The 26,209-nt window shown below is 43.0% G+C and overlaps 1 protein-coding gene across 1 annotated transcript in view; it reads left to right on the top strand.

The window, feature by feature from the left end:
* HS1BP3 (HCLS1 binding protein 3) overlaps positions 1-26,209 on the top strand; it is an 85,872-nt gene that overhangs the window by 3,395 nt on the left and 56,268 nt on the right. The window contains exon 2 of the mRNA XM_050950907.1: positions 6,139-6,304. Coding sequence (XP_050806864.1) covers positions 6,139-6,304 — 166 coding nt within the window. The remainder of the gene's footprint in view (positions 1-6,138; positions 6,305-26,209) is intronic.

Below are 26,209 nucleotides of genomic sequence, written 5' to 3'. Positions count from 1 at the left end.
TCTCAGGTAAACTCATCAGTATCTAAAGAACTCGTTCTATTATGACATCACATAAAAGCACACAGGGAAACCTGACAAGTTGAGAGGGGGAGGGATTTATGGTTAGATTATTTAAAACTATTTCCTTTCTGGGTTTTTTTGTAAAGCACATTTAAAACTCTAATACCTAATGAACACTTGGAAGAAAGGTGGTCTTTGTTGAAGATTCCACAGCCTGCCTGTAACAATTGTGGCGTGAGAACATATAATAAAGACCTCTGAGCCTCAAGAAATTCTGAAACAAATCCAGGGAAGACCGGATTTGTCATTCCTGTTATTTTTTAAGGGTAAAAACAAGCAGAAAAAAATGTAATTCAAAAGAAACTCAAATTTTTAACAACCCCCCTCCCCTTTCATTTCACTTTTAAAAAACAGGCAGGGAAGGAAACACAGGGAGATGCATGTTCAAATAATATTTAATGCTATTGATTACAAAAATGCCACTTGATGGACCAAATTCCTTTTTGGTAATAATGTAAAGCTAGAGTTACACCAACAGTGTCCGTGGAATTAGTGTAGATGTACACTGGTGAAACAGGAAAACATCACCATATCTGTGCATAGTGTTTTATTTTCCAGCCAGTGATAATACACTATCTGTTTTGTTGAACACAAAGTTCTCTTTGGCCCTTATTCAATGTCTTGCTTTCTATCAGTGAACAAGGGATGTAATGAGATGCAGGCATTCCCTCTTCAGAAATATGGTAGATAATTTGGGGTAGCTTCTTAGGTATGGAACCAGATGGGAGATAATACTGTGGATCCTAAAATGGCAGAAGAAAACAAGTTGAAGTGAGACTAAATGAGCATATTGATTGTGTTCTTGTCTAACTTTTTAAGCATTTTGGAAAACGTGCGTATGCTGAAGCATCTGCCAAATCATTTTAATTTCCACTTGTGTGAAACATTAACTTTGATCTTACTAAGTCAGGTGTCACTGCTCTGTAACATTTCCTTGCTCTGTTGGACTTTACCATTTGCAAATAGTTTCATCTTTGTCTCTTTTAACAAACATAGTTATAGGTGCATTATCTGAGTACTATACACAACCTTAAATTAAGAACATTTTGACACTAAAATGTTATTTTTTTTATATTAAACTTTCTTAATTTATTTTGGCAAACTGACGTAAAGCTGCTCATGGTCATTAACATAGCTTTCTTTTGCCTATGACGTGATCCCTTGTTCATTAACCTTTAGGACAGTGGGTAATCTTTCACTGTACACTCTTATCTGAAATATCATTCCTGCTGCCATCTGGGTCTTTGCCTACTTAGCATTTACTTGGTAAAATACTTCTCTGTGTAATACCTATGCTTTTCTTTCTATTTTTAAAGTTACATTGGAAAACAATTATGCTATTTCTAGCATCAACTTTGGATGGTATTGCTGGTTTCTGTACAGCACTTTGGCATAATTGAAAAGTGTTATCGAAATGAATTTCAAATGTAGGGCCAGATCCTCAGCTGATGTAAATTGGAATATCTCTATGGCAGTCAAGTTTGCTACAGCAATTTACACCAGCTGAGGTTGTGCTCCATGTATTTTTTTTATGCATTGTGCATACACTTAGTGATACAGCACATACACATCTAGCCATTCTTTTTCTCCCTTCTGAATTACAGTGACTTAATTAGGGATTGTTTAGATTTGAAAAACTACAGTAGCACAGCTTAAGCACTTCAGTGTAGACACTCACTACAGCAGTGGTCCTCACACTTTTTCCATTGTGCCCCCCCCATACACACATCTATAACGGAACCTGTCTGCCCCCATTCTCCCAAGCTGCAGCTGGGAGCAAGGCAAGAGCTGCGGTCGGGGCCGGAGCTGTGGCTGGGGCCGGAGCTTGGGGCAGAGCGGGGCTGAGTGGTTCTCCGTCCCTGGCCTTTGTGGAGGCTGGCCCAGGCCCCGCCGTCCTCCCCCTCCCCCAATGTTTCTCTGCGCCCTGCTAGGGAGGTGCATGCCCTACAGTTTGGGGACCACTGCACTATAGCGATAGGAAGGATTCTCCCATTGGCATAGTTAATCCACCTCGCCAAGAGGCGGCAGCTAGGTCAACAAAAGAATTCTTCCATCAACCTAGCACTGTCTACACTAGGGGTTAAGTTGGCTTAACTGTATCGCTGGGGCTGTGTGGAGTTTTCACACTCCTGAGCAACGTAGCTGGGTTGACTTAACTTTTGAGTGTAACCTGGCCTTAGAATTATTGCATGTTGACCTACATGTAGGTACAGCTTTTCTGGGGCTATCCAAACAGCCGGAACATAGCACCCTGGTGTATACTCTGGAATTTGTAATGTTTAGGAAAATACAGTACTGTACTGCACTATTTAGTATACTACTTTCCCCCCCAAACCTTCCTCCATTAATCTTTAACCATACTCCACAACAAAACAATAAAGAAGGATCTCAAGAGCACTATCATATTCACATTAGAGAAAGGAAGCTCTTTGGCTGGGGCACTTATCTAGGGCTCAGGACATCCAAATTCAATTCCCTTCTCTGCCACAGACTTCATGTGTGACCTGGGCAAGTCACTTAGTCTCTCTGTGCCCCCCTAAGGATAAAATGGGGAGAATACCTCCTAGGGGTGTTGGGAGGGTATAGACTGAGAGGCATGCAGATACTACGTTAATGGGGCCATATAAGTACGTAAAGTAAATAACTGTCTGTTACTTAATCTATCTAAAATATCTTACACTTGCCTTTCATCCTAATGGCTAGAAGATCAAAGTACAAATTGGTATTGACCTTCCATTGAAAGGTAGACACATCTGAGGTAGCAACTGTTTAACTAAGCATGGCAACAATGTACAATGATTAGAACACGAAGATGAACAATAGTCTTATTGGAAATTGAATTGGAACATCTTTATGTCAGGTGCATGCCTGGTATCCTCGCTGCTCCTATTTGCATTTGAAATGGTGCCATGGTATCTCAAGATGGTCACTGTGGTTCTATTTGGAAGACGAGTTTCTTTTACCTGGGAATAAACAATTTATATTAATAATATCTAGCATCAGCCCAGCTGAAGTTTGAATCAGTTTCTGATTAGCTGGTAGTTCTCAATGCTCTTCTTCATCTCAGCTGCCTAGTTCACTTCATGAGCTACTGCACGATTCCAGTGACCTGAAGAAACCTCTGAAGCACGTAAATCGATCAGTGTAATAAGAGGGAGGGAGACACTTGGAAAGAAGCAAAAAGAACTATGAAATTTGACCTGTTTCCAAACACGTGGCCATACTGGATAGCAATACTTAAAACAGAGGCCAAGTTTGCAAGTCCCAGACACAGCTGTTGTTTTAAAACCTAGCAAGCAATATGTAATCCAGTTCTTCTGCAGGCCCAAGCTCGATCAAAACACTAACTTGTCAGTAGGTCTGGCTTTATAATTTGTGGACCCCATGTAAAGACAGGGCCCCAAGCTGTCAGAAAGGGAATGGGCTGGCTGACGAACTGCACAGTTGAGGCTTTGTCTTCATTGCCAAAAGGGAGGTGTGTGTGTGTCTGGTCTACACTAGAAAATTAAATCAGCTCAGTGTGAAGAATCCACGTAACCACGTCCAAGCCAACCTAACCCTTGGTGTAGACAGTGCTAGGCTGACGGAAGAATTTTTTTGTTGACCTAATTGCTGCCTTTCAGAGAGTGGATTAAATACAGTGAGGGGAAAATCCTTCCCATCACTGGAGTGAGTGTCTACACTGAAGCGGTACCATGGTGCAGCTGCACAGTTTAAAGTGTAGACATAGCCCGTGTGTGTGTTTTTACAGTGAGATAGCTATTGTGCAATAGTTATGTCACTGAAAAATCTTAGTAGAGACAAGGCACAAGTTTGACTGCCAGGTAGCTAGGTGAGGTCAGCGTTGTACTCCCCACCTCTGGTTGACCTTCCCTAGTTGCCATGGTAAAACTACAGTGCTTTGCCTCCATAGCTGATGCACGTTAGTTATCCCATGATAATAACACACCTTTTTTTATCTGTAAAGACGAAACCTTAGAATCTGATTCTCTCTTTGGCTCTCAAGCACATGATCAGATTGTGTCTCAGGCTGTCCCTCCTTTCAAGCAGATGCCTGTTTTTTCTGTCCATGTTCCTTATTCCCTCCTTACTCAGGCAGAACTCTCCAGGTGAAATCCTGGCCCCTTGAAGTTAATGGCAAAGCTCCCATCGACTTCAGTGAGGCCATGATTTAACCTTCTGCTGTTACTGTGGACTTTGCCTGAGTACAGAGTGTTGCATAGGTCTCGTGAATTTTAGCCAGATGCAGCTCTGCTTATACCTCGAGGCATAAAATCCAGGGCTCCTATTCTCCTGCCCCCGAATATGAGTAACTTTCACTGTAGTTGTAGAATAAATATAAAATTAGAGAATGAAAGTTAGCTCAAGTTTGGTTAAAGGAATATGTGTTATAAAGAAAGGCCGTGAAAGTAATGAGTTATAAGGCGAGAAGGAATGAAGTAGGGAGGATGTCTGGTTCAAAGAATCACTAATGAAAAAAGGGGAAATTTCTAAAAAGAAGGGCTCTGACTGATAAGAGTCACTGCAGAGGCTTTAAATAAGACAAAGAGAATTTGTTGTAAAAAGAGCCAAGGTGGGCTTTCCCACCCCACATACCAGTGTTATCTAAGAACTGTTGGTGAGCAGGAATGAGGGGAAGAGAGAGGGAGGGAAGGGCTAAGGGTGAAACGCTGTAGTAAATCTTACCTGGATTAAGACTGGAAATAAAAGTGAACTGTCTCAAATTGGTTTTTAGCTGAAGTCAGTAATTGGCAATGACATCTCTTGTTTGTTAAGGGGTATAAAAAGTAAACTCTTAAAGGGTTCATTACTACCACCTGCTTGACTATGTTGGGTCTAAGCACCGCTGGGCTTAGCCCTTTTGTAAGTATCTTGATCAAATTCTTATAAATGTTTTGCTACTGTTTGGATGCAGTAAATTGCATATTAATTTTTGCTTATTATTTGGGCTTTTTAGGCATGTTTAGAGCAGTTGGCCTTCGGATGCAATAAAGAAATTCATGGTTAAATTAGTGTCATGATAATATCCTGCATAAATAATAAATAATTTCAACAGTAGTCAATGGAAGTTATGTGTATACCAGAGAGGAGGATCAGGCCTGGAGATCCACCCCTGTAATTCACCGTGGCAACAAACACCCTTTGCAGCAATAATAATTTTGGTTGCTTTGGCCCCCGTGGTGTTTGTAAAGAAAAAGTGTTCTAAGATATCTGAGAGTTCAAAACCGGCAATGACACTTTACCCAAAGAGGATGAGGCTGATGGTCCTTTCTCCATCTCATCTGTGGGTGGAGCATGCAGAAGATGAGCAAATGGCAGGTAGTTCATTTGTGCACATTTAGGCAACGTGGCCATGAAAATCAGTAGACCTGTTTGTAGTGATTTAATTGCTATGAAAAGTGGTTTTGCTTTGGTTAATAGGAGTTGCTGTTCCTTCCAAAGGGTGCATACATTTTTAATAAGAAACAGAGTAATACAAGGTACAGTAGAAGGAATTTCTCAGCAGAATAGAGGATGATTAACCTTTTTACAGATAACCTCAAATGATATAAAGTGAAAATTTACATTTAATATATATTTAAATGGGACTTAGGTGCTTCTGAAATGGGAGTTAGGTGCTGACCTGCATCTTTACGCACCTAAATACCTTTGCAAATATGACCCTTAGGCTAAAATCCTGTGGAGGTTCGCAACATATTGGAGAAGTTTATTTTGGCTGCAGCAAATTTAAGTTTGCCATTAAAAATTAATGCAAAATACTTTTCAGTCTCGATGCTGAATTGTATTGGTTTTGCAGCGTATCTTGTTAAGCTTAGTATAGTCACTGCTACTTTAAATACTTATACGTTACATAAGCAACATTTGTTATTTCTTTCATAGCATAGTTGATGGTGTCATCTTTTCACTAAATAGCAATGATTTAAAGGCCAAATTTATTTTCAGCTCCAAAGCCTATAAAATGGGAGTCTTTTCATTGAATTCAGTGGACCTTTGATCAAGTGTTCTTTGAGGCAATCAGTAAAGGTGTTTGTGTCAGTGCTGTCTATATTTGAACCGACTTTTTGTTTTTGTTCGTAGGCAAATTCAGAATGCTCACACAGGGATAGATTTGTCAGTGCCAAAGTACCAGGAAATCCGTGGGAAGATGATGTCCGGCCATGTGGAATATCACATTGTAGCTGTTACCCGACTGGCTGCATTCAAATCAGCAAAGCACAAACCTGAAGATGTGGTTCAGTTTATGGTAAGTAGTTAATCAATGCTGTGTTTGATAAAGAAATCTTTTGGTTTTTTTCCCTCTCTACCAGTGTGCATTATTCTTATATTGTTGTAACATTACATGTTTGATCATATTCATAATCTTCAATATGACAGTACAGTCTGGGCCGTTACAGAAGTAGCAAAACTTGGCAATACTTTACTAGATACACTGAAGGGTATGGATAGGATACAGAGGGACCTAGACAAATTAGAGGATTGGGCCAAAAGAAATCAAATGAGATTCAACAAGGACAAGTGCAGAGTCCTGCACTTAAGACAGAAGAATCCCATTCACTGTTACAAACTAGGGACCGAAGGGGTAGGCAGCAATTCTGCAGAAAAGGACCTAGGAGTTACAATGGACAAGAAGCTGAATATGAGTCAACAGTGTGCCCTTGTTATCAAGAAGGCTAACAGCATTTTGGGCTGTATAAGTAGGGGCATTGCCAGCAATTCGAGGGATGTGATCATTCCCCTTTATTTGGCATTGGTGAGGCCTCATCTGCAGTACTGTGTCCAGTTTTGGGCCCCACACTACAAAAAGAATGTGGAAAAATTGGAAAGAGTCCAGTGGAGGGCAACAAAAATGATTAGGGGGCTGGACCACGTGACTTATGAGGAGAGGCTGAGGGAACTGGGATTGTTTAGTCTGCAGAAGAGAAGAATGAGGGGGGATTTGATAGCTGCTTTCAACTACCTGAAAGGGGGTTCCAAAGAGGATGGATCTAGACTGTTCTCAGTGGTAGCAGATGACAGAACAAGGAGTAATGGTCTCAAGTTGCAGTGGGGAAGGTCTAGAGTGGATATTAGGAAAAGCTTTTTCACTAGGAGGGTGGTAAAGCCCTGGAAAGGGTTACCTAGGGAGGTGGTGGAATCTCCTTCCTTAGAGATTTTTAAGGTCAGGCTTGACAAAGCCCTGGCTGGGATGATTTAGTTGGGGATTGGTCCTGCTTTGGGCAGGGGGTTGAACTAGATGACCTCCTGAGGTCCCTTCCAACCCTGATATTCTGTGATTCTATGATCTATAGTTGTGCTTTTCAGCCAAACATTTCAAAGCACTTTACAAAAGTAGATGAATATTATCTCCACATAAATCATGGAGCACAGAGATTTCCTATCCTATCTTCAACATCTTCTGAGGCTACCTATGCTCCTCAAGCTGTTCTTGCTAAGTAATAATGTGATTTCTTGAATTTAATATGTACTCTACAGTGAGATTGGTCTAATTCCCTGTTTATTGTTAGTCATCCTGGCATTTCAGCCTTCCTGGGGAAGTCATAAAGTAAACCTGATTTATCGGAATGGAATTTTATCCTATCAGATATGTTTTCCTCAGTTGTCCCTGACTTTGTTGGAAAATAGTTTGAGCATGTGGAAGTAATTTTAAACCTTGAGTTTGTAGGTTGGTAGGATATATGCATCACATTGGTTTACTGTTGTTATTTGTATTACCATAGCACCTTGGACTTAGTCGTAGACCAGGACTCCATTGTCCTAGGTACTGTATAAACACAGAACAAAAAGATGGTCCCTGCCCCACAGAGCTGACAATGTAAGTATAGGACAGGCAGAGAAGTAAAATGAAACATTATGGGTCAGCATGACGGGCAGTGGTCTCGGCACACCAGCAGTCTAACCATTGTCAAGTTTTTTTGTAGACATCATGGCAAAGAAGAGTTTTGAGAAGGTTATGAAGAAGGATAATGAGGTGGCTTTGTGCATGTTTGTGGGGAGCGCCTCTCAAACATCTGACCAGAGGGAAGGCGGAGAGAGTTGTAGGAGGGGATGGGGGAAAAGGAGGCGAGCCAAAGGGCAGGAGAAGGTCACATTGTATATTGTCAGTTTTCTCTTGACAGAAAATGTTAAGATCCTGTGAGAGGGAGAAGTAGAGGCTGGAGGAGGGAAGGGTTTGAGAAGTGAGTCAAAGGTGTGAACAGTAGCTGGGATTGCAGGTGTGATATTCAGTTGAGTTGGAGAAGTGGAGTTGCTTAGCTCAGAAGATGGCAGAACTGAAAGAGACGAATGAATTAGTCATGGAGGAAGCCACCATGTGGTAACCTTAGTCCCAGATTTGGACCTTAGCGTCCAAAATATGGGGGTTAGCATGAAAACCTCCAAGCTTAGTTACCAGCTTGGATCTGGTACCTGCTGCCACCACCCAAAAAATTAGAGTGTTTTGGGGCACTCTGGTCCCTCTGAAAAACCTTCCCTGGGGACCCCAAGACCCAAATCCCTTGAGTCTCACAACAAAGGGAAATAATCCTTTTTCCCTTCCCCCCTCCAGGTGCTCCTGGAGAGATACACAGACACAAGCTCTGTGAATCCAAACAGAGTGACTCCCCCTCTCTGCTTCCAGTCCTGGAAACAAAAAGTACTTTCCTATTCCCCCAGAGGGAATGCAAAGTCAGGCTAGCAATCCAACACACAAATCTCCCCTTGATTTCTTCCTCCCACCAATTCCCTGGTGAGTACAGACTCAATTTCCCTGAAGTAAAGAAAAACTCCAACAGGTCTTAAAAGAAAGCTTTATATAAAAAAGAAAGAAAAAATACAAATGTTCTTTCTGTATTAGATGATACAATACAGGGTCGATTGCTTAAAAGAATATTGAATAAACAGCCTTATTCAAAAAGAATACAAATCAAAGCACTCCAGCACTTATATTCATGCAAATACCAAAGAAAAGAAACCATAGAACTTACTATCTGATCTCTTTGTCCTTACACTTAGAAACAGAAGACTAGAAAGTAGAACTACTTCTCCAAAGCTCAGAGAAAGCAGGCAGGCAGACAAAAGAAAGAAGACAAAGACACAGACACTCAATTCCCTCCACCCAAAGTTGAAAAAATCCAGTTTCCTGATTGGTCCTCTGGTCAGGTGCTTCAGGTGAAAGAGACATTAACCCTTAGCTATCTGTTTATGACAAGGAAGTCATCTGGTTTCAGGATTTCTGCCAGAGATGCTCTGTAGCGCGAGAGCAGGAGCAGATGAAACAGATGTCGGGTTGGCAGGGAAAACCTTGTGTAACGCTGACAGATCCTGGTTGTCGGCGGGCGGGATCGAACCTGGGATCTCTGGAGCTAAATGCTTGAGCCTCTACTTCTATGATGAGATGACTGACTCTGTGGATATGGGGAAAGCAATGGATGTGACATATCTGGATCTTAGCAAAGCTTTTGATACGGTCTCCTACAGTGTTCTCGCCAGCAAGTTAAAAAAGTATGGATTGGATGAGTGGACTATAAGGTGGATAGAAAGCTGGCTAGTTTGCCGGGCTCAACAAGTAGTGTTCGATGGGTCGATGTTTATTTGGCAGCTAGTATCAAGCGGAGTACCCCAGGAGTTGGTCCTGGGGCTGTTTTTGTTCAACATATTTATTAATGATCTGGATGATGGGATGGATTTCACCGTCGGCAACTTCGCAGATGACACTAGGCTGAGGGGAGAGGTAGCTATGCTAGAGGGTAGGGATAGGGTCCAGAGTGATCTAGACAAATTGGAGGATTGGGTCAAAAGAAATCTGATGAGGTTCAACAAGGACAAGTGCAGAGTCCTGCACTTAGGACGAAAGAATCCCGTGCATAGCTACAGGCTGGGGATCGACTGGCTAAGCAGCAGTTCTGCAGAAAGTGACCTGGGGATTACAGTGGATGAGCAGGTGGGTTTGACTCAGCAGTATGCCCTTGTGCCAAGAAGGCTAACGGCATATTGGGCTGCATTAGTAGGAGCATTGCCAGCGGATTGAGGGAAGTGATTATTCCCCTCTATTCAGCACTGGTGAGGTCACATCTGGAGTATTGCGTCTATCTTTGGGCTCCCCACTACAGAAAGAATGTGGACAAATTGGAAAGTCCAACAAAGGACAACAAAATTGATCAGGGAGCTGGGGCACATGATTTACGAGGAGAGGCTGAGGGAACTGGGCTTGTTTAGTCTGCAGAAGAGAAAAGTGAGGGGGGATTTAATAGCAGCCTTCAACTACCTGAAGTGGGGTTCCAAAGAGGATGGAGCTTGGCTGTTCTCAGTGGTGGCAGATGACAGAACAAGGAGCAATGGTTTCAATTTGCAGTGGAGGAGTTCTAGGTTGGATGTTAGGAAACACTATTTCATTAGGAGGGTGGTGAAGCACTGGAACGGGTACCTAGGGAGGTGGCGCAATCTCCATCCTTAGAGGTTGGGATGATTTCTTTGGGATTGGGCCTGCTTTGAGCAGGGGGTTGGACTACATTGACCTCCTGAGCCTCTTCCAATCCTAATCTTCTGTGATTCTATGATTCTACTGCATGAGCTAAAAGTCATATAGCTGTTAGGTAAAGCTGTAGAGCAGACTCATTAATCTCTCTCTCTAAATGGTCTTGGTGCCATTAGAGGGGACAGAACACCACACCCAGGAGGTGTGTGGGTTACACTTGCAGTGGGAGAGAGAGGCAAAAGACTCAAGGATGGAGGACAGTGAAGCATGGAGAGAATCAATAACAATATCAGTGGAAGAGACTAGGGAGGGAGGGAGGGCTGAGAGCAAATGAGAAGTCATCAACACTGATAGACTGGAAGGCACAGAAGGGCTGAGTGGCAGGGCATGAGGAAAGGGGCTGATGAGAGATGTTGAAATAGATTAGGTGATGGTCAGAGAGGTGGACCTTAGCAAAAGAGGGCAGAGACTGGTAAAGACTATGTTGAGTGAAGAGCCCTTTTTGTGAGTGAGAGAGCTGAACAAGAACTACAGGTCAAATTAAGAGGTGTGGGTGAGGAAACATACAGCTAGGGGGTTGGATGGCTCATCAGCATGGGTTTGAAGTCACCAAGGATGAGTGTGGGAGATGGTGAGGAGAGGGAGAGAGAGAGAGAGCAAGGAATCAAAATCACAGAAGAAGGCTGATGGGGAGGAGTTGGGCAATGGTAGATGACAATGACATGGAGGGGAGGAGGAACAGTGAGAAAGGGGAAGAGGGAAGTTTGGAAGGAGCAGGAACAGGAGAGGAGAAGCCCTACATTCCCACCACCATCTGATGTGAAGTGGGGCTGTGAGAAAAGAAGAGGCCTCTAGAAGAGAGTGCAGCTGCAGTGTCAGATGGAAGGATGCAGGTCTCTGTGAGAACCAGGAGCTGGAGGGAGGGAGATATGAAGAGATAGTGGATGGTTGTGATTTTTTTTTTAGCAATGGAATGGGCAAAGGGGTGGAGGTGGCAGTGGCATGCGTAACAGAGATGTCAGTTTTCCGTCATATCCTTGGGAGATCATATTGAATTGAATTTAAGTATCTTTGGGGTCCATTTACTACAATGTATGTATGTATTACATATTATTGTATTATGTATTATTGTGGGCCAGGATTGTATGTAACCTCTCAAAGGTAGAGATGTGAGACCTGGGGTTCTATATGGAACAATGTGCCAGACAAGAATGGACTTTTTTAACAAAAATTAAGTGTTTTTCCTGGGGAATATCTAGGGGGAGATGAATGCAAATTCCCCTCCTCTGATTATGCAAAACCCCAGCCTTTTGAAGCTACATTATGGGGAGGAGGCTGTTATCTTCTGATCACAGCTCCATGAGGGCAAGATCAAAGGCCCAAGCTATATAAATGAAAGACTGAACTATTCATGGTAGTTGTGGTTCTGAATCTGAGACAGTTATGAACTTATCACCCAGTTGTGGGTTTTGAAGGAATGATATCTACCAGAGCCCGAGGCAGGAGTTGGGGTGACCTCTGATAAGCTTTTTAGCATGTGTGTAGGTTCTTTTATTGTTTTTAATATGTTTTCTCTGTAATGCTTTCACCTTAACAATAAATGTACTTGCTTAGAAAGAACTCTAACTGCAGGAAGTATCAGAGGGTAGCCGTGTTAGTCTGGATCTGTAAAAGCAGCAGAGAATCCTGTGGCACCTTATAGACTAACAGAGGTTTTGGAGCATGAGCTTTCGTGGGTGAATACCCACTTCCTCAGATGCATGATGCACCCACGAAAGCTCATGCTCCAAAACCTCTGTTAGTCTATAAGGTGCCACAGGATTCTCTGCTGCAGGAAGTAGATTGCTTTGAAGAGAAAGCAAAGCGCAGACACTGGCCTGTTTGGAAGTCTGGCTTGTTGGGAATATCACATTGTAGGCAGGGAACTGTGCAACCTTGTAAAACCTCTGGTTGGGAGGGAGAGATATGCGGGTCTCTGATCAAGACAGGAGCAGTCAGCCTAGAGTGGGTCCTTCAGAGGACCACAGAGGGATTGGTGCAGATGCCCTGAACTGTGACAGTGGGATAACAGCATTTTATTGACTTGTTCTACAAGCTATATTGTGTGTGTATAATCAAAATTAGTTTAACAAGGAAGACCTATTTTACTTACAAATGTGAAATACTCTAGCCCTACCATTTCTTTGATTTGAACAGTATAGTTTTACCTATTAACCTGCAGTTTGCATGTGTTTGCATAGCATTTGGTATCAGTACATTTAAAATCCAGTGTTCATATTGAGTATCAGCACGAGCAGTTCGCTTCCAAGATGAGTCTTCAAATCAGAGTCTTTGTGAATCTAAAGTTATTTAAACACTTCCGTTTGTAAAGCACTGCAGATTGTAGTGTGGGCTGTAGATAAGCATTAACCTTGGGGTCACACTTGCTAAACTAAAGAAAAACTCGGCTGTGTTTTCTTTTAAAGTTCGGAATGTTCTCGGTATATAGAAACAATGGAGTTGCTTTATTTTTAAAACTGAATCATAGCTGCTATTGAGAAGGTAAAACTTAATTATTGCACACAAACTGCCATTTTCTGTGGCGGAGATACACTGGCTTCTCTTATCTCAAATGTGTTTCTACTGCTCACACTTTGTCTTTCCAGAATTAAGTCCTCCACTGCCCACTCTCTTTTTAGAACACACCCAGCCATTGACATTTTGTGTTATGTATCAGCCTAATACTCAGTGTAATTACTTATTAGTTCACAATTTAATTTGCTGATGAAGTTTATTAAATGCTAAAATAACCCTGCCCTTACTGTCTTGTTCTCTTACATACAAAATGCAGCTTTATTATGTATGCATCACACACACTAATACAAGGCTCAGCAACCTTTCAGAAGTGGTGGCCGAGTCTTCATTCATTGACTCTAATTTAAGGTTTTGCGAGCCAGTCATACATTTTAATGGTTTTAGACGGTCTCTTTCTATACCTAAACTATTGTGCTATGTAAAGTATATAAGGTTTTAAAAATATTTAAGAAGCATAATTTAAAATTAAATTAAAATGCAGAGCCCCCCTAGACCAATGGTCAGGACCCGGGCAGTGTGAATGCCACTGAAAATCAGCTCACGTGCCGCCTTTGGCACGTGTGCCCCTGCACTAATCGTTCTCTGTCTCTCTCTCTGTATGTATATTTTATCTGTGCATGCATGCAAATTTTGGCCTAAAATCTCCTTGTGACTTGATATCCCCTCTGTGAATGAGGGATATTTCCCCACTTTAGAGGGATGTTGTGAAGATAAATTCATCGTTTGTGGAGCACTCAAATACTAGGTGATAAATGCAGCTGAAAAGCCCATGGGGTATGTGATGATGTGGTTCTGGCAGGACCCAACTGAGAGTGCCAGTTCAGGACAAATCGCTTAAAACTGCGCAGTTACAGCCCAAGGCTGGGGTTTTTCCACCTTTAAGGCAAACCAAACCAGCCAGACAAAGAGGACTTTGGTCTCACCCCACTGGTTAACCACAAGTCACACAAGCAATTCTCTTAGACACTCCAGTTTCCCAGTATCACCACCAGTGCCACTTGTCCTGGGGATGAATAGTTATGAAAACCAACACCCCAATAAAGAAAAAAAGGGTTCTCTCGATCCCAAAGAATCAAGCCCTAGACCCAGGTCAATTTACAAATCAGATCTTACCCACAAATCAGGCTGTTGCCAGTCCTTTAGAATCTAAAATCTAAAGGTTTATTCATAAAAGGGAAAAGATATAGATGAGAGTTATAGTTGGTTAAATGGAATCAATTACATACAGTAATTGCAAAGTTCTTGATTCATGCTTGTAGCAGTGATGGAGTAAACTGCAGGTTCAAATCAAATCTCTGAAGTACATCCACAGCTGGGATGGGTCATTCAGTCCTTTGTGTACAGCTTCTTTGTAGCAAAGTCCCTCCAGAGGTAAGAAGCAGGATTGAAGACAAGATGGAGATGAGGCATCAGCCTTTTATAGTCTTTTCCAGGTGTAAGAACACCTCTTTGTTCTTACTGTGGAAAATTACAGCAAAATGGAGTCTGGAGTCACATGGGCAAGTCCCTGCATACTTTGCTGAGTTACAAGGCGTATCTGCCTTCTCTCAATGGGTCAGTTGTATAGCTGATGGTCCTTAATAGGCCATCAAGCAGGCTAGGCAGAGCTAACACCAACTTGTCTGGGATATCACTCAGAAGCAGTTGGAGGCTGAGCTACAAAAGAAGGTTTGAAAACTAGAAGCCTCTGGGAATTGGCTGAACCTTAACCAGTGGGCGGGACATTCACTCAGGCCAGGGCTTTATAAAGCCGCGCACAAGTGACCAGGGGCTGCTAACAGGGAGTTTCGCAAGGGAGTTCTCCAGGTGAAGGAGGAGCAAGTACAGCATCTGTGGGGTAAGTGACTGTCTGCAGTGTTTGTGTTTGTTTGTGTTTGTGGGTTACTTGCTGTGTGCTGAGCCTGTGTTTGTCAGTCTGTTTGTTTGTTTTGGTTGTTTGAAGGACCCTGTGCTGTAGCTGGCAGTTGGAGGCTGAGCTACAAAGGAAAGTTTGAAAGCTAGAAGCCTCTGGTAATTGGCTGAGCCTTAACCAGTGGGCAGGGCATTCACTCAGGCCAGGGCTTTATAAAGCCGCGCACAAGTGACCAGGGGCTGCAAACAGGGAGTTTCGCAAGGGAGTTTGGAAGGGGAGTAGGAAGGGAGCGGAGGTCCCTTGTCAGTCCTGTCTGTGACCCGTTAGTCCCTTGAAAACCTATAAACCAAACTACATCCAAAACCTTTCTCTTTAAAGCAGAGCAGAGTGGACAGGGAGCTGCAGACAGGGGAGTTTGAGAGGGAGTTTGACAGACGAAGGCTTACGATGGTTAGGAAGACCTGCAACACCTGTGGCAGCACTGCTTCTGTCTCCTCCACCTGCGCCTGTAGCCAGACAGAGCACCAGAGCATGGATGCTTCTACCCAGATACTGGTGTGGTTTTGCAAAGACTGTAACTTGCAATTTCCACTTACTGATATCCAGGCTGGGGGGGGCATCCAATGTAAAAGGTGCCTACTAGTGGAATCTCTCAGGCAGCAGGTGGGAGAGCTACAGGAGGAGGTGGCTAGGTTGAGGAGCATCCGTATCCATGACCAATTCCTGGATAGTGTCCATGTGGAGACAGCTGAGGTAGCTGTCCCAGTTCACAGGACTGCTGACACACCACTGGTGGAGGAGGAGGTGGCTCAGGGTGGACACTGGCAGCTGGTTACTTCTGGCAGCGGGCAGTGCTCCACCCCTGTTGTGAACCCTCCCGCCGTGGTAATAGGTAACCGTTATGCTCTTCTTGATACAGGAGAGAAGGAATCACCCCCAACAGTAAAGGAGAAGCCTCTTACCCCTAAGCCTGGGAGGTCTGCTGCCACCACTGAAAATAGGAAATGTAGGGTAGTGGTGGTCAGAGACTCTCTGCTGAGGGGAATGGAGGTGCCCATCTGTTGCCCTGACATTTCATCTCGGAGGTATGCTGCCTGCCGGGGGCCTATATCCGAAATGTTACAGAGGCATTGTCGAGGATTATCCGGCCTTCTGATTACTACCCCATGCTACTCATCCATGTGGGCACAAATGATACTGCGAGGTGTGACACTGAGCGGATCAAGAGTGACTACAGGGCTCTGGGAGTACGGGTGAAGGAGTTTGGAACGCAGGTGGTATTCTCTTCGATTCTTCCTGTCGAAGGTAGGGGCCCGGGCAGAGACAGATGCATCATGGAGGTGAATGCTTGGCTGCGAAGATGGTGTCGCCGGGAGGGCTTTGGCTTCCTCGACCACGGGATGCTATTTGAGGAAGGACTGCTAGGCAGAGATGGCATTCACCTTTCGAGGAGGGAAAAGACCCTATTTGCACACAGACTGGCTAACCTAGTGAGGAGAGCTTTAAACTAGGTTCGACGGGGACAGGTGAGCAAACCCCACAGGTAAGTGGGGAACATGAAGACCTGGGAGATGGGTTGGAAACAAGAGGGAGCGTGGACTATAATGGCAGAGAGAAAGGAGGATCAGGGCAAAACTGGGAGGCAAGATCAAACCAGTATCTTAGATGCCTATATACAAATGCGAGAAGTATGGGTAATAAGCAGGAACAACTGGAAGTGCTAATAAATAAATACAACTATGACATTGTTGGCATCACTGAAACTTGGTGGGATAATACACATGACTGGAATGTTGGTGTGGATGGGTATAGCCTGCTCAGGAAGCATAGACAGGGGAAAAAGGGAGGAGGTGTTGCCTTATATATTAAAAATGTACACACTTGGACTGAGGTGGAGATGGACATAGGAGACAGAAGTGTTGAGAGTCTCTGGGTTAGGATAAAAGGGGTAAAAACAGGGTGATGTCGTAATAGGAGTCTACTACAGGCCATCTAACCAGGTGGAAGAGGTGGATGAGGCTTTTTATAAACAACTAACAAAATCATCCAAAGCCCAAGATTTGGTGGTGATGGGGGACTTCAACTATCCAGATATATGTTGGGAAAATAACACCGCGGGGCACAGACTATCCAATAAGTTCCTGGGACTGCATTGCAGACAACTTTTTATTTCAGAAGGTTGAAAAAGCTACTAGGGGGGAAGCTGTTCTAGACTTGATTTTAACAAATAGGGAGGAACTCGTTGAGAATTTGGAAGTAGAAGGAAGCTTGGGTGAAAGTGATCATGAAATCATAGAGTTTGCAATTCTAAGGAAGGGTAGAAGGGAGTACAGCAAAATAGAGACAATGGATTTCAGGAAGGCGGATTTTGGTAAGCTCAGAGAGCTGATAGGTAAGGTCCCATGGGAATCAAGACTGAGGGGAAAAACAACTGAGGAGAGTTGGCAGTTTTTCAAAGAGACACTATTAAGGGCTCAAAAGCAAGCTATTCCAATGGCTAGGAAAGACAGAAAATGTTGCAAAAGACCACCTTGGCTAAACCACCAGATTTTGCATGACCTACAAAATAAAAAGGAGTCATATAAAAAATGGAAACTAGGTCAGATTACAAAGGATGAATATAGGCAAACAACACAGGAATGCAGGGGCAAGATTAGAAAGGCAAAGGCACAAAATGAGCTCAAACTAGCTATGAGAATAAAGGGAAACAAGAAGACTTTTTATCAATACATTAGAAGCAAGAGGAAGACCAAAGACAGGGTAGGCCCACTGCTCAGTGAAGAGGGAGAAACAGTAACAGGAAACTTGGAAATGGCAGAGATGCTTAATGACTTCTTTGTTTCGGTCTTCACTGAGAAATCTGAAGGAATGTCTACCATAGTGAATGCTTATGGGAAGGGGGTAGGTTTAGAAGATAAAATTAAAAAAAGAGCGAGTTAAAAATCACTTAGAAAAGCTAGATGCCTGCAAGTCACCAGGGCCTGATGAAATGCATCCTAGAATACTCAAGGAGTTAATAGAGGAGGTATCTGAGCCTCTAGCTATTATCTTTGGAAAGTCATGGGAGATGGTAGAGATTCCAGAAGACTGGAAAAGGGCAAATATAGTGCCCATCTATAAAAAGGGAAATAAAAACAACCCAGGAAAGTACAGACCAGTTAGTTTAACTTCTGTGCCAGGGAAGATAATGGAGCAGGTAATTAAAGAAATCATCTGCAAACACTTGGAAGGTGGTAAGGTGATAGGGAATAGCCAGCATGGATTTGTAAAGAATAAATCATGTCAAACCAATCTGATAGCTTTCTTTGATAGGATAACGAGTCTTGTGGATAAGAGAGAAGAGGTGGATGTGGTATACCTAGACTGTAGTAAGGCATTTGATACGGTCTCGCATGATATCCTTATCGATAAACTAGGCAAATACAATTTAGATGGGGCTACTATAAGGTGGGTGCATAACTGGCTGGATAACGGTACTCAGAGAGTAGTTATTAATGGCTCCCAATCCTGCTGGAAAGGTATAACAAGTGGGGTTCTGCAGGGGTCTGTTTTGGGACCGGCTCTGTTCAATATCTTCATCAACGACTTAGATGTTGGCATAGAAAGTACGCTTATTAAGTTTGCAGACGATACCAAACTGGGAGGGATTGCAACTGCTTTGGAGGACACAGTCAAAATTCAAAATGATCTGGACAAACTGGAGAAATGGTCTGAGGTAAACCGGATGAAGTTCAATAAAGATAAATGCAAAGTGCTCCACTTAGGAAGGAACAATCAGTTTCACACATACAGAATGGGAAGAGACTGTCTAGGAAGGAATATGGCAGAAAGAGATCAAGGGGTCATAGTGGACTACAAGCTAAATACACTGCTCTACAGCCAAAATGCTTCTGAAATAAATGTAGTCCAACTTTACTAATTCTGGGTCACTGAGAACGAAAATGATTCTTAAAATTGTTGATTGGGTCTAGTTTTCAAGATATGCTATTGGGTCAGTATATATGACCCTTGACTTGGGAATGGCGGAGGATAAGTGAGTTATAAAGGGAAGGGATCTCAATTTAAACCAGAAATGACTAAAATACATCTTTGACTGGATCTATGAATAAATCTATGACTGGGTTTGGACAGTACTTGCTTTTTAGGCAAAACAATGAATGATGGAATCTGAAGCTGGTATTGCATCATACAGGATATGAATTGCATCCTGTTATTCCTAGAAGTCATGGATGATGCAATCCTAACGAAGCTTACATCACTCTGCTGAACAAATTGCCCTATTTCAGCTCTAGAAATCATACAGTGTCATGCTCTCTTATTTGTCAGTGTTTGATTTTGCAAAGGGACACATTTCTGTTTAGCCAAAGTGAGCAGAGATGCCTCGTACTTGTGTGAACAGTGCAGATAACTTCTGCTATGTTTCTGGTGAAGTGACTTTTGCATCACAAAAGCGCAGTATAACCACGACTATGGTTAAGAGAGCCTATCACCTTTATTTTGGCTGCAAAATTGGAGATCAGGACAAGAGGTGGGCCCCACACATATGCTGCAACACTTGTGCAACAAATCTTGGCCAGTGGTTGAACAGGAAAAGGAAATCTATGCCTTTTGCAGTGCCAATGATTTGGAGAGAGCCAACAGATCATACCAGCAATTGTTACTTCTGCATGGTGCTTCCAGTTGGGAAAGGTGTGTCAAAGAAGAAAAAGTGGACTGTGCATTATCCAAACATTCCATCAGCTATACACCCAGTACCCCACGGAGAAGGACTGCCGGTTCCTGATGCACCAGAATCATTCTCACTTGAGTCAGACGAGGAAGAGGATGAAACTTCTGGTCCTGAACCATCAATGTCACAGGACCCACATATTGTCCCATCCTCCTCCTCTGAACCACACCTCATAACACAAGGCAAACTGCATGACCTTTTCAGGGATTTGGAACTACCCAAGAGTAAGGCAGAACTGTTGGGCTCCAGACTACAGCAGTGGAATCTCCTGGCAGGCTATCAGGGCAAATGGAGCCCATCAATGCTTGTAGACTATTGCTGGACAGTGACAAGAGATGCTCCATTTAATGAATACAAGAGACAAGCCAAGAAGTGCCGAGGAGACACTGAATAGCACTAAACTATGTACATAATAGTTTTTTGCCTTTTGTTTCATAATAAATTTTATTTATATAACCCTTTTGCTGATTTTTAAAGTGTTACATAAATAGGACAGGTGAAATATTATCATGTAAAGCAACCATAAACACATGAAAAGACCTAAGTTTACAATTTATGATTAAAACTCTACTATCTACACAATATACATAGACATAAAATGTAAAAACTTAAATATCTTAGAAACAGTAGCCAATCAGTTGTTTTAATTGTCATATTTGAATTCAGCACATCAAAATACATAATAAATAGCACATTTTATCTCTGAAGCAGACGACTTCTCAAAAATTGTAGACCAGTTATATGAGTCAACAGTGTGATACTGTTGCAAAAAAAGCAAACGTGATTCTGGGATGCATTAACAGGTGTGTTGTAAACAAGACACAAGAAGTCATTCTTCCGCTCTACTCTGCGCTGGTTAGGCCTCAACTGGAGTATTGTGTCCAGTTCTGGGCACCGCATTTCAAGAAAGATGTGGAGAAATTGGAGAGGGTCCAGAGAAGAGCAACAAGAATGATTAAAGGTCTTGAGAACATGACCTGTGCAGGAAGGCTGAAAGAATTGGGTATATTTAGTTTGGAAAAGAGAAGACTGAGAGGGGACATGATAACAGTGTTCAGGTATCTAAAAGGGTGTCATCAGGAGGAGGGAGAAAACTTGTTCACCTTAGCCTCTAATGATAGAACAAGAAGCAATGGGCTTAAACTGCAGCAAGAGAGTTTTAGGTTGGAGATTAGGAAAAAGTTCCTGTCAGGGTAGTTAAACACTGGAAAAAATTGCCTAGGGAGGTTGTGGAATCTCCATCTCTGGAGATATTTAAGAGTAGGTTAGATAAATGTCTATCAGGGATGGTCTAGACAGTATTTGGTCCTGCCATGAGGGCAGGGGACTGGGCTCGATGACCTCTCGAGGTCCCTTCCAGTCCTAGAGTCCTAGAGTCTATGAATAAGTTTGAAGTACAGACAGTATAGAGCCAATATTCCTAACTTAAACTAAAAAATGACACATGCACACAGCGTAATCATAACCAGCAACCCATAGCCTGGTCTTAGACCCTTCATATGACCCCCTTTACATAAGATTTAGTGCCACTACAAGACCTTGGTTGCAACCATGTTCTATATGGTCCCAGATTATATTAATAACATCACAGAGTAATAAAACAATTCCACACTCAGTGCACCAGTTGGTTGGTGTGCAGTAAATAAGTCGTGGGGCCACATGTTGCTGAAAAGAAATATTGAGCCTCATCCTATTTGCACTTAATGAGGCAGGGTGGAAAACACAGCATATGATAATACTGAGGCACAAGATTGCAGGGATAACCTTAATTACATCTTAACTTCTTCTCTTCTGAGTGCTTGATTTTGCAACCTGGGATTGAAATCTCTGTAAAAAGCGATTATTTGTTTGTTTTCTCTTGTGTCCTTTCAAAGCCTGCTATTGTTTCAATTGAAAGGCCACAATGCCAGGCGTCCATTTTCCTGTAGTATGAAGAAATGCTTTTTAAAAATGGAAAACACAGTTCAAATGTGCATACTGTAAAATACTATAAAATGAAGAGTAGTACTCAGAAAGCTGTCGGGCAGTGGGTTAAGGATACACGATGTCTTCTGCTCACTGAAATCCTTGTGAACAAAAAGCACAAGAGCATGAGTTTGGGACAAGGGCTTTGTTGTGTGTGCCTGTCCTAATGAGGCCCTGCAGGCACTCCCTGCTTCAGGGCCCCTTAACAACTCCACACAGCCCAAAGGGGGATGCAAGACAAAATTCCCCTGACTGGGGTACTACTTTATTAAAGCCAAATAACCTTGAAATAAGGTCTCTCCCCGTGGGATCGGGGTGCCCGGCCCTCCTCCTTTTTGGGGCTTGTAGTTTCAGTCCTGGGCTCTCTGGCCAGAAGTCTCTCCCTTTTGGGCTCAGGGTTGCACAGCGCCCCTCCTGGTGGCCTGTGGTCTCTGGAAGTTCCTCTGTTTTGGAGAGAGGGTTTCTCTGAGAACACTTCCCTGAAACTGAGCCCTGAAGGCTTTTTATCAGGCCCAAATGGACCTTATTCAATTAACTGCCTACACAGGCTCTTTAAATTAGCTTGTCACAGTAGCGCGGAACCGGGGGGGAGGGGTGGTACTTAACTTCACATACATCTTGATGACTTCACTGGGATTCCTCATGTGTATCAGTTGTAGGGTGGAGCCAAAGTTTCAGTCTCCACCTTGAACTTCCGGGCAGTTTTCTTACTTTTCCAGCTATTTCAGCATGTTTTTATTCCTCATACATTTATTTATGTGTTTCTAGCAACAAAATCCTTCTTCCTAAAGTGCATGCTGTCTTTTCAAAATGAATGTTGTAAATAGGACCTCTGTCATGGAAATACGTTTAAGCCAATTATGCCAGTTTACACCATCTGAGAATCTGCGAAAGGATACTACTCACATGAGTAAAGTTAAGCACGTGTATAAGTGTTTGCAGAATTGGGGCCTAAAAGAATCATAGGTAATAGGAGAAAATCATTTGAACCACATATTACAGATTAATAGTATTGATTTTTATTTATTTGCTAGAATAAAAAAAGATATTTTAGATATTAGACTATTCCAGCAGAGGGCACTTAAGCACTGTCTCAGATTATTTTGCATGGTGTAGTAACATGCAGACTTTCAGGTAGCAAATTAATATGCTTGGGATAGAGTATTTAGTACATTCTGTGTGCTGTATTGCACATTATGGTTGGTTGTTGTGGGAAGCCCACAGGATTTTCAGTGGTTTAATTAGTAATAGTGTACAACGGTGCACATTTGCTTTAAATTCAATAGTGTAATTAAACACAAATTGAGATTTATGAAAAATGCGTACATTTGGTTTTCATTGGAAGATTAACATTGTCTGGGGTGAAGAGAAAAAAGTAATATTTAAGGTTTTTTTGTCTCATCCTAATGCTCAGTTTTGAATTTGAGTATAATATTTGGGTGGGGGGTAGTTCTGTGAATTAGCAAGTTAATTTATTAAACTAATATGAAAGAGCAACTACTTATTACAATTAATTCTACATTTGACATATTGTGCACATCATTGAAGAGCAATATCTGTTTTTTTGGAGAAGAAACAAGGAAACTTCTGTCCCTACTCTGGCTATGTCTACACTGCAGAGCCTATGTCACAGTCCCCAGCGTAGATGCAACATATGCCAACAGAAGGAGGAGTTCTGCTGGTAAAGTGTAACCCTTCTACCAGCGGCCTTAGGCAGCAACAAGGGACAGGTCCTTATTTTAGGGGATTCTCTGCAGTTTCTTAATTTTTGGCTCGAACGTCCACCAAGTGATCACTACCTATAACCATTCTGAGTACCTTTGCTAGGCAAATCTCTACCCACTTGCAAGCACAGATGTTTAAACAAATAAACTTCATTGCGGGGTAGGGTATGTGGGAGGGGAGGTTGTGGAGGGAGAAAGGGAAAGGCCAGGTTGACTGGGACAAATATTTACAATTTTACACCTTCCATCACCATTTACCCCAGGATTCATAAGTCACAGTCACAAACAATTGGCCCCTGAATGACTGATGCAGTTTGTTCTGCCTTCCAGCCTCCCACTCTCGGTTCATGGTACCCTTACAGTCTGTGATTCAAAGAGTTCAGGAAAATCAGAATCCCTGTTTTGTAGGCAGCTCTGGGGCTCCACCACCCCTCTCACTTCATTGATTTCAGCACCTAGGACAGGCAGATCTCAGCTGAGTCGCTAAGCTGACAGATTGTTGCTACAAATTCCTCTGCTCTCGCTTTAGTGCACTCTGTTGCTCTCACTCTGCTGCTAGAAGCTGTGACCTGTGGGTTGTCCCTGCCTGCAGGTATATGGGATCTTGGGGAGCAATTACCACACAGGTGGGGTGCCAATTAATTTCTTTATTAAAGGAAAAAGGAAATGGTGGGAATTTGACAATGAAATACGATGGGATGGGGTGTATAGAGTGTTTACAATAAACAGTGATGGGGGGGTTCTTACTGAACAGTGTAGGGAGTTCTAACAGTGGGGTACAGTAAGTGGGGTTCAGCACAATGGGATACAGTACAGTCAATAAGCGTATCAAAAAGAAATACAAAATAAAATGGTAGCTTCTATATAAAATGGTCAACAATCTTAGATAGAATGTATTAAGTGGTCAGTGGCCTTATACACAATGTAACACAATGGTATCAATGCAAATACAAAGTATATCAGAAAAGTGGAAGCAACCAACGGGGTGTTATAATTACAAGTAAAATGTGAATCACAGTGCAATAATACAATATGGGTGATAAGTGAAATTATGCAATGTAACGGTATAAAAGAAAATTAATGACTTAATTTGTGAGGCTAGGATAGCAGATAATCTGCAACAGTGTACCTAAAGGCTGGGTCAAGGAACAGGAGGGGGGAAGGGAGTGAATGATTAGTGGCAACTGATGAGAGGAGAGTGTGGCCGGAAGCAGCGAGAGACTCTGAAGCCCTGCAGGGTAAGGACAATGGAGCAGTGTGATGGTGATCTTCGGTAGGGGAGGGGCAGCGGAGAAGTGTAAAGAAGGGCTAGAGAGAGGTTTAAGCAACAAGCGGACACCAAAAACAAAGGAAAAAAAAAGCGGCAAAGGGTTTTGGAAGTTATACAGGGGGAGAAGCAGCAAGGTTTGGGAAGTTCGGAGGGTGATGCAGATGTGGAGGGGGAAGCAGCAAGGAGTGGGGAAGTTCGGAGGGTGATGCAGACGCGGGGGGGGAAGCAGCAAGGAGTTGGGAAATTATACAGGGGGAGAAGCAGCAAGGGGTTTGGGAAGTTTGGAGGGTGATGCAGATGCGGGGGGGGGAAGCAGCAATGAGTTGGGAAGTTCGGAGAGAGTGCAGATGCAGGGGAAAAAGCAGCAAAGGGTTATAACAGGGAGATACGGAGAAGCACACAGAGGGGGAGATTTGAGCGGCGGAAAAACAGACACGGGAAAGTTCAGGGAGAGATCGGGACAGCGGGAAGACGAATTTAAGCAGCAAAAACCTTACCTATCTTAACCAACGACTAGGCAAAACAACAAATATCACAATTCTAAGCAAAACTATAACAAGCAACTGTACGGAGCAACAAAACAGTAAACTATAACAAGGCAGGTGAACTTACAAGCTCTACAATCTTAACAAACTATGACTTATTAAACTAAAAAAACAAAACCTATGGTGCACCTTATGCTATGGGGAAGTTACAGAGGGCAGAGTGGTATGTGCCCAGGATCCAGCTCCCAAGGAAGCCAAGGGATGGTGGCTGCAGTGGATGCAGCTGAAAGCAGAGAGCCCCGAGGCAAAGCCCACAGGAGCAGACCTTAGCAGCGGCACAAACTTATTTTTTAGCAGCAAAGCGCCGCGGAGTTTAAGAGAGGTTTTAAGACACAGACCAAGGTTTAGCTTGAGTCTGTGTGCTAGGGAAACAGAGCCAGCAGCTAAAGTAATAAAATAAAAGTAGGGAAAGTTTCACAGAGGGATTCTTACCAGTCCCCAAGGGAGCAGCAAAGGCAGAAGCAGCAGCAACATCAGAAGAAGCAAGGAGGGCTCGGTACAGTCTTGATAATCAGGAGATCTCTCAGGCAGCAATTCGTTCTTCGTGGGGGGAGGGGTTTAAAAACTGGAGGTACTCTCAAAAATAAAACGAGAGTGGAGAAAGGACCCCCCCCAAAACCCTTGGCTGATCAGACCAGGCAGCAATGCAGGAACCTTTCTGATGTTTGTTTCAAAAATGTCTCTTTTTAAAGGCAAACTTAGGCAGTTTCCCACCAGTAATCCTGATAGGCTCCCTCTGTCACGGGGGAGGAGGCACAGGGAAAAACTGCAGATGAACACAGAGACATGCCCGGGCAGAGTCCTGTGCAATAGGTGACTCAAAAGCACATGAGGCCTATGACTCATGCCCAGGATCTTAAAAACACAATAGGTCTTGCAGCTCTGGACATTGCCTGCCCTACACCAAGCCCAGGTTCAATGAGCTGATAACAGGACTAACCCTTTGAACAGGGCAGTGGTCCCACTTAGCACGCAGCACAAGTGGCCATCCCTTTGAGAAGGGCAATGGCTCTTGTTAAACCACTTAAGGGGCCCTC

The sequence above is a fragment of the Gopherus flavomarginatus genome, chromosome 4 (assembly GCF_025201925.1).
Source record: "Gopherus flavomarginatus isolate rGopFla2 chromosome 4, rGopFla2.mat.asm, whole genome shotgun sequence".
Taxonomy (NCBI): Eukaryota; Metazoa; Chordata; order Testudines; family Testudinidae; genus Gopherus; species Gopherus flavomarginatus.
This window is presented reverse-complemented; position numbering and strand designations above follow the sequence as displayed.